Source organism: Polyodon spathula, chromosome 3 (assembly GCF_017654505.1).
Source record: "Polyodon spathula isolate WHYD16114869_AA chromosome 3, ASM1765450v1, whole genome shotgun sequence".
NCBI lineage: Eukaryota > Metazoa > Chordata > Actinopteri > Acipenseriformes > Polyodontidae > Polyodon > Polyodon spathula.
This window is the reverse complement of record NC_054536.1, coordinates 73,353,888-73,363,348: the sequence shown is the minus strand read 5'-3', so window position 1 is coordinate 73,363,348 and position 9,461 is coordinate 73,353,888. Positions and strand designations below refer to the sequence as shown.

Genomic DNA, 9,461 nt, shown 5'->3' with positions numbered 1-9,461 from the left:
CATACCATTCTTTCCTATGGGATTACACAAAACGATGAGATCCATTTTTAAACTAAAGGGGTGCATAACTATTGCCTGACTGTTGATTGGTTCTTTCTCCTTGTCCGACTAGTTGTGTATCAAATTTGTTTTTTTTCCTGACACCAAACCATTAATGACCCTGCACTAGATCTCAATTCTCAAATACTATGTGAAATCTAGCCTGACTGAAAGCGCAGCGTTTACTGCGGAACACACAGGCTCACATTGCACTGCCTTAAATTTTAAATCTGACACTCAGTTTGAGATTAAAATAAAGAAGTGCCGTATCGCACAATCCCGACTCTGTGTAGAAACAGTGAATGAATAAGGAAGTTGCAGTACAACAGTAAACAGTCCATTCTTCCCCTCCCAACTCTGCTCACCGCCTCATTGCGGCCGTTTTGACGTGAGTGACGTAGCTTCCTTCCAACATGGCGCAGGCAGGTTGCTGATGGAAAAGCAAAGGGTTTCCGTGTAAATTCATCCTACCTTATGTATTTATTTATGTTGTTATTTTTGGCCAAGAACGGTTGCACGCTTTCAAAGGAGTGCTAGGTTGAAGACGAATCCTGCCCCCGCTGGATTGGTACTTCTCGCTCAAACTCAGTTCTGCGCGTCATGCATGAAGGTAAAAAGACGAAGAATATGTTTTTAACCCGGGCTCTGGAGAAGATTTTAGCCGACAAGGAGGTGAAAAAGGCTCACCACAGTCAGCTGCGCAAAGCCTGCGAAGTGGCATTAGGTAAGCAGAATTGCAATTAGACATACAAATAGGGTATATTATATGTATATTTAGCTTGACATACGTCATACTAGTACGATTACTTGTTGTCATTCTGTATGGGGGTATACGACGAGTGGTACTAGCGATAAGAAGAATTGGTATGGGACAGAAACAGTATAAGTTTATTTTGTTCATTTCTGATGATGCACCCCACGGAACCATACTACTAGTCAATGGAAAAAAAAAAAACTGACAGTTCAACTTATTAAATATTTATTGCGTGGCTGTTCTAACAAAAGAAAACGATTGGCGATTGAGTGGGCGTCCTGCAAAAGTAATGCCAGATTAAGAAAAATAAAGAGGGAAAAATATTAAAAACATAACCTTTTTCTTTTTTAAGTGGCAACATTTTTTTTTATAATTACTGTGGTACAAAGATAAAGGAATCTACTATGTTTTAAATTCAAGATGAGGTTGAATGATGAAGACAGGAGATAAGGGTGTCATGATTTGAAAATGTTTTGTGTAGGTAAATACAGAGTATAAAAACACAGAAGTGCGAGTAATTTTAATTTAACAAAATTGTAGCAGTGATGATTTTAATTTAACAAAATTGAAGCAGTGATGACAATGCATGACAGCAGAAAAAAAGGTGTATAATCGGTGGGGAGTTGCCCTGTGAAGGAGCAGGTGTGTGAGGAGAGGACAATGTCTGTAATTGTGTGACGAGGTTTAACGGAAGTGAAAATAATTCTTAGGTAGTCTTAAGTAGAGAATTGGACCAAAACGCTACAGTTGATTTCAGATAATAATGTAAGCATTACTAATAATTATTTTTTGTTTTCTTTTTTTAGTAATCAATTTTTACCTGTGCAATGTTGCTGTAATGGGTCTGAAAATCAGTAATAATAATTTGAAAATGTGAAGGCTTTACACGCTATGGATCTGTAATAAGTGTAGGGGTACAAACGTGTTTAGGATATGCTGTAAATTCACGTCTTTACTTGCTACTACTGTAAATGGAGGCATTATAATTACATTGTTTTGAAAACAACAGAGACAAACTCAATACCATAAACTAAAGAAAAACGTGGCTATCATTTTATTTGATGTTTATTGCCTGGTTAATTTGTGAGGATTGTTATTAATTTGACCAAGCTGTGTAAAGGAAATCATTTTACTATAAAATTAGACTTATTTACTGTATTTGTTATTTTTTAGTTTGAATATATTCCATAATACAGTGCTATGATGTTATTTTATGTTTAACAAAAATGTGATTTTCTTGGGGCTCAGAATTACAGTATCCTTAATGTAGATTGTTATTTGTTCAGAAATCAGGTCCTACTAGTGTAAATCTGCTATGAACTTATCCTACTTTAACTTAATGCCACAAAAAATGTTGTAAGTGCAGTACATCGCAACAGTCTGTAGGTCATTAATTCTACTACCTGTTGGGAGCTGTCCAGGAAGCTACTGTACAGTAAAGGAAAAATATATTTCTCATTCAGATTTAACAGGGATTGCTTTTATTTCTGGCACCTATCTTAATAATTTAAATTGTAATTAAATATATCAGAAAGGTAGTTTTAATACACAGGATTGGGGGTGGTCCACTACAGCTGCATCTACAGTTGCCATATTGTCCCATATGACCAAACAATGGAAATAAGACTCCTGTTGTATAGCAGTTTCCCCCATTCCACATTTTAAAATGATCTTGATCAGCCCCAGTGTATACGTAACAATCCCAGGTTTGTCTTATTAAAACCAGGAGTGGATCATATTGCTATGCAATTGGATTATTTCCATCCTTATGACCTCTTCCAAGCTTTCTGCTGTTGTCAGAGAATTGCTACTATACAGTAGGTCCTGCTCTTGTATGTGTATAACCATGGTACAGTGCAGTATTTTAGAGATGAATAAGGTATGGTATCTGGCGAGAAGCTACAATTTGAAACGGTAATTGAACTGTTCTTTCATGCAAGTTGTTTTACCCTTTACAATATGTGAAGCTGATTGGCACTATCAAAGTTATGTGATAGAGAAAAAAAGGAAATGTAATGTTTTTAGTGACACTTGTCAGGTTAGCTTTTATGTAAAATGCCTTTTTTTATAATTGTTGTGTCTCACAATTGCAGTACAGCCCAGAGTGGGAAAGAAAGTGCAATTAATCCATGTGGTCACTTAATCTGGAAGGAGCTGATACTTGATAAACAATCATCATGAATAATAGACCTATAAGCATACTGCCTGTACACTGTTTGTGGTTGATACAGATTGTTCAAACTCGGCATTTAGTGTTTGGTTGCATAGTTGATCACTTGACCCATGGAGCTCCTTTGCAACATGTTTGCATCCTTCCTGCTGTAGTATAGTTCTGTATTTCCAAAAACTCAGTAGACGTGACTTTCTAGATTTTAACTGTGTGGGTCATGCAATTGAGCATGCACAACCTGGAATAGGTTAAGGAATTAACCTTGCTGCTTTCGTTCTTGTGTTTGACCCTTGGCTTTCATTGCTGACACTGGAACCTGCGTTTACTGGTGTCAGAGGAACAGACTGTACAGCTACTGTGGTCCCTTAATGTTACTGGGGAAGTGATTGAGCACGGAAAAAAAGAAAAGGCATGTTTATCTTTACTGTTAATAATGTAAAAGCATCTGGGGAGTCATATTGTTGGGGTTGTTAAAACAGTGCACAGTGCTGGTCTCTAGTAAATTAAACAGCCAATAATATGTGCAAGCTGCAATTCCTAATCAATTCAGTCCTGTTTGCATATAGTGGATATGCTGACATTTTAAATAAGTTCTGCTTGGCTTCATCCTGGTCTGTTTTCATCCAGACAAACCTCCCTTGCACTCAAGCTGTGATTACGACAGTACCTGAACACAGTTAATAATAATCAAAGAGCAAGTTGCTTGATCAAAATAGGTTTTACAGCAGTCATACACTCAGTTCTGATTTAAAAAAAAAAAAAGCCTAAATAGCAGGCAACCACTGATTGTGTCAGAAAGCAGTATGAAGGTATTCTAAATATGAATGACCGGTCCCTCATTCTGCATGGTCATCGGAGACAGAAGAATGTATCGTTGCGATGCTGTAGAAGAAACAAAGACCTCACCAAGGTTGTCTTGATCTTATTCTTTCAGAAAATGGCAACGCAAATACAAAAATGAAGCTGATGAGGCATCTTTATCACACAGTCGTCCCTACTAAAAGAGTTCAGAAGGCTGTACTTTTACGTGCTGTCCATGTTACTGACACCGGTAGAGTCCTCACTCAAAAAATAGGGACCCTTATGCCTTTATCCTGTCTGTCTGTCAGTCTGTCATGCTCTTCATGGTGAACATGACAACTTACTTGATTTTGAACAAACCTTCTTCAAACTTCATACACTTCTAGGCTGCTATAGATGTTTTGTATTGCTATAATCTGGTAAACACTCAATTTTATACAAATATTTGTAACTTTTTAGGTACAGTGCGATTTATTACAATGTTTGTACTAATTTGTATCATTTGTGGTGTATTGAAGACATGTTGTGTGCTTTCACTTGGTCACACAAAAATGTTGCTTGCCCTGGGAGCTAAACTTGGAGAAAATGAAGCAGCTTAATAATGCATGGTCTATCTGAACACATGGTAGAGGTTTCTGTTTGGAGTTTCATCTGTTGTACTATATTGTATGCACCAGTAGATTTAAACAGACATATTCTAACAATATTTTGCTGTCTCTTTGTTTTCTTTACTGTTTTAGAACAACAGCAAGCATCTCTTGATATTCCATTTGTCAGTGTAATTGAAAAATTGCTATTCTCAGTCAGGTGTTTAGCAAAGTTAAACAGTTTTGTGTGGTTTTGAAATTAGACGGTTCAATTTGTCACACTGTACGATCCTGTACTATTCATTGTTTTGTGGCACAATACTCTTTTGTTGGTGTTGAGTTTGTTTGGTGTCAGGACGAATTGTCTTTCTATAGAAATAAGTAGAGATGTCAGAAATCATATTGTGTGTGTGTATAGTATGTGTGTGTTGTTTCTCTATACCTACAGTAAGACCTTATGAGTTAAATGTATATATTTTTTTAATAAAGTTCCATTACAGGTGATGTGCACTGAACATTTGTGTTTCAGTGCCACATGGTTTTTAATCTTATTTCTCTTCATGTTCATGTTTACAAACCATTTGGTCTGATTTGACATAGCCCTTAGATATAATAATGGGGATGCTTTGTTTTTGCTCACAAAATCGCAGTTTTTAAAAATGATTTAAGCCTAGGGAATACTGGGAATGTATTCAGGTAGGTTTTGACTGCCGCACAAATGGAATGATGATGCTGCTGCGCAAGCATGGCATTGACGTATTAAGACTTTGGAGTGATAATGGAAAGGGCCTTGAGCTGATTAAAACACCCACCTCCTCACTGCCACGTTCCTCCATTTGCATTTTGTTCACTTCTTTTCAGAATGCTTTGATGAAGCAAACTGAGTTTGGTTGTGGAAGAATGGGTTCTAAATCTAATCAGATTGTATACATTATTTTTGAAAACAGAAACAGGTCTGGTCAATTTGTTCCTTTTTCATTCTACAGTACCATGTATTTACCAAAACAGACTAAATACTCAAGATACTGTACAGTACATAACTCATATGTTTACTTAGTAAAAAATATTTTAAAAGGTCAATCTAGCCAAGCAACTTGTCCTATTTTGTTGAAAAACACATAACAATAAATTACTTAAATGGCACTACAAATGTAATGTACAGTTGTATCACAGTATGTGGATCTGTTGAAATTCACTCATATTATACTAAAGCAAACAGAACAATAAACTCCTACTCCTAACTATTTTGCAAAAAAAGGATATTTTGGGGAAGGATGGGTATGACAGTATTTACTTTCAATTTAATTCACAGCGCTCCTTAGCTTTGTCTTGCACAGAGCACTTCTGTATGATGAAATGCAGGGTGCAGTTGAGCAGTGCTGTACAACAGGGCCTGTCTGTAAGGATTCAGGTCATTGGAATTAATTATTTATTGTGCAAGTCGTTCAGATTAGCTTTGTATGTCACGTAAGGTAAAACAAGCTTTTAGAAGGGAAATTAAAAAATCAGCATAATCCTTTTACTGTAGAGCATTGTTAAATAGACCAGCAGATCCCATAATCACAATGTAAAAGCATCATTAGAAAGCTAACCTATACCAAAAATAGATGCAAAATAAAATAAAATGGAATTGGAGATACGTGAGTGGAATGACAGTACTGCAGTTGCATACTATGTATTAAATATTTTAACATGCCTGTGTAGTTATTTAAGTAAGGAGTAACATGGTCTTCATTATAGTATGCAGACTGTAATTATACTGTACATCAGTGGAATGTTAGGGTGGCAGAGGGTCTTGCATCTACTCACATCTTGAGCTAAATTGTCAAGACTAATGAACCATCTGGGCTTATACATTCTCAATGTAAAACTGCTTGTAAAGAATCCCTACAGTAAACTGAATACATTCTGTACCCCATTATTGGTACCTATGTACATTCCATGTGCATTTGTCAAGTAGATTTTTGCTACATTTATTTTCGTTCTAAACTGCTTTGTACAACATTGACAGGATTGAGCGATTAGGATTTTTTTGGCGGGACTTTAAAAAAAAAAAAAAAAAAAAAAAAAAAAATTACAAAATAAAAAGGAACGCCTAGTTATTGATAATTCCCAACACTTTTTACTTAATTTACCTCATCAAAACATTGGGGTCAGTTCTCCCTTTCTTTGTTTCTGCTAAATGAATAAATAATTATAATAAAGCAAACACAAAACAACCAAACATTTTAATACGTATATATTTGAATGCAGAGAAGGGTGGTTAGTGCATAGCTCTTTGTGACAGAATAGCACTGTGGCCCAAGATGTTACCAGCAGGAAGTAGAGACTCTGAGACTGAAGCTGCATTGCAGTGATGCTGTGCCCATTTATTTAACAAAAAGACACAAAGAAAAAGGCACAAGGGCCAAAATAAAATGTACAAACAAAATACACAAGGGCATTCGCTTTCACTACTAAGCTGCAACAAACCACAGTTCCACTCACCTAACTCCCTCCTCCCACACAAAGGATGTATTCTTTTGTACAGGTGGCCATTCTCCAATTGGCACTGAATTAGCTAATTGGAGAATGGCCACACCTGTGATCATTGGCAGGAACAGAATGAACCCCACCCCTGCCAACCTTCCATTCCGATACACACACACACTTTCTCAGGGCTACTGATTTTATAGAAATGTGCATTGGGAATGGAATTTAGCTACATTCTAGCGTGTCATTTATTTATTTATTTATTTTTTGCACTACACCCAACCAAGTTGAACTAATTCATCATGTAACTTCACTCACGCTTCTCTGCTGACACTCAATGTGGTGGCTGCACCACGCACTGTTCCACGCTGGAGGCTTAATGTGGTGCTTGATATACCCATGAAGCCTCCATTTGAGACCTTGCATTCAGCTGAGCTGAATTTATTATCACTCAAAGCAGCTTTCTTGCAAGCGCCGCCACAAAGCGGGTGAATGTAATGCAGGCATTCTCAGTTGCGAAAGCCTGCTTAATGTTTGCAGAAGCCAGGTTACGCTCTGTACCAGTCCTGCTTTTTTGCTGAAGACTATCTTGGCATTTCAGCTTTGTGCTTTATTCCAGGGTGCATCAGTCAAGGACATTTGCAATGCAGCAGTGTGGGCTACTCCTTATACCTTTACTAGGTTCTACGGACTTAATATCGTAGATACTCAAAACCCTGGTTTTGGAAATAGTGTTAAGGATGGCTTCTCAATCAACCCTTACAACACAAGCATAGAGGTGAGTTTCTCCCTCAAGTTATTTAGCCCTAGCTACTTTTTACTGGGTTTCCGAATGGTAACGCACAAGGCAGCCTCTTTGCTTAACCTTGTAGCATTCCAGTCGTGTGGCAATCTTGCCCTTGTTACGGCTTGGTTATACTGACCCATTCGGTAATGGTTATATTTAGTACTTGAAGCTATCTAGCCTCCTATCTATTATTATCATAACCCTGGTTCCCTGAAATATAGATGTTACCATTAAACTTCAAGGTCATTGTGTCCATGATTGCAGCAGGCTTCAAGAAAAAAATGACCTCAGGGTGGGCATGACTGCATGACAGGCTCGGCTGAGCAGCTTTGTCATGTCTTCAGATTTCGGGTCTTCAGGAGGTAAGTACCCATTCGTTAATGGTTACATTTCTATTTCAGGGAACCAGGGTTATGATAATAACCTAACGATTTCTTGCTTATTTTAATGCCAGCAATGTGATGTGATGTTTTATAAACATTATGACATGTTTGAAGTGTCTTCAGGTACGTTATTTACTTACAGCAACAAGTCTGATTTAAAATATGGGCTTTATTGCTATGTTTAATTAGCAACACATTGATAAAAAGTGGTAAAGAACTAAAACAATTTGAAAAACAGAATTTGCTATATTCACCAGAATGGAAAATCAGTAGCCCTACTTTTGCTCTGCCACTCGCTCCCTTTAACAGTAGAACCACCGCGGTTACAGTCATCCCTAAAACCACTGCCGGAGTCATTGTGACGATTATAATTTAAACAACATCAATATTAAAATCAATGACAAACTATCGGATACAACTCAAAAGTTTTAATGAAGCACATCGTATGAAACATCTGCACAGCTGAAACACTGTATTTAAATGAACAATTAAACATACCACATATAAAGCACTACAATACACTATTATAAAATAAACATTTCAAAAGAAACTAGTGTGTAAACAGGTATATGTACATACAAAACTTTAAAAAACGTAAGTAGTTTTTAATTTAAAACGAAAGTAACATGTTTTCGCTTGCATGTGTCACTGTGCAGCACAGAATCCAGGTTGAGCTGCAGCAGCCTGTTGCTTAGCAGTTTTCTGATCGAAATGTTTCTGCTGAAGTGCTGTGGCTAGCTTCAAGATGAAATCTGCCCTACTGATATTTTCCCAGGTGCATTCCTTGTACAAAAGAATTGATGACTGACAGGTCCAGTAGAGATGATAACAGGCGTGTATATAAAAAGTAAAATAGAATATTGTGGGTTATATTCAAAATATAAAATAGTTTTGCGATGGTGCCTTTCAAACGCCATCAGGGTATTTAATACATTTATTTAGAAAAAGTCAAGAACAGACAATCGCATAGCTTTCACACAGGCAGAGCAATTTAAATTTTAAAAGTGAAAACTGTTAAAAAGATTGCTGTAGCGGTTCTAGTGTTAAACTATCTACAGCTGCATATCTGCAAGAAATAGATGAATGGGATGTGTGTGTAATGTGATTTTACACTTCCGAAGTGTGAGATGCCATGTAAACCACAAGAGCAATAGCTTAAGGGTTTATTCATCTCACACAAAGGGTGTACTAAATTACAGAAGTGATACTAAAACAGTAACTTAATGTTTGTACTCACTTGCGTGTTGTCTCATTCTGGTTAATCTATGCAGCTGATGACTGCAATGAACTCCACGTGTTTATATTTTGGAAGTGTTGTGTATGGAATTGGTTAATTGTGTATTAGTTAGTGAAGTCTTGATCTGAAAGCATGAGGCACAGACACAGCCAGCTCTTATGTTTACATGTTACCATTTATTTTTTTAGTAAAAACGTGTTTAAGTTTTAGTGAGTTTGTTCTGTTTTCTAT

The 9,461-nt window shown here is 36.8% G+C and overlaps 1 protein-coding gene across 4 annotated transcripts in view; it reads left to right on the top strand.

Moving 5' to 3' along the window:
- Nucleotides 1-439: 439 nt before the first annotated feature.
- LOC121313397 (brefeldin A-inhibited guanine nucleotide-exchange protein 1-like) overlaps nt 440-9,461 on the top strand; it is a 62,667-nt gene continuing 53,645 nt past the window's right edge. For all 4 annotated transcript variants that reach the window (XM_041245882.1, XM_041245884.1, XM_041245883.1 and 1 more), the window contains exon 1: nt 440-763. In XM_041245882.1, the coding sequence (XP_041101816.1) occupies nt 640-763 (124 nt within the window). In that variant the 5' untranslated portion in view covers nt 440-639. The remainder of the gene's footprint in view (nt 764-9,461) is intronic.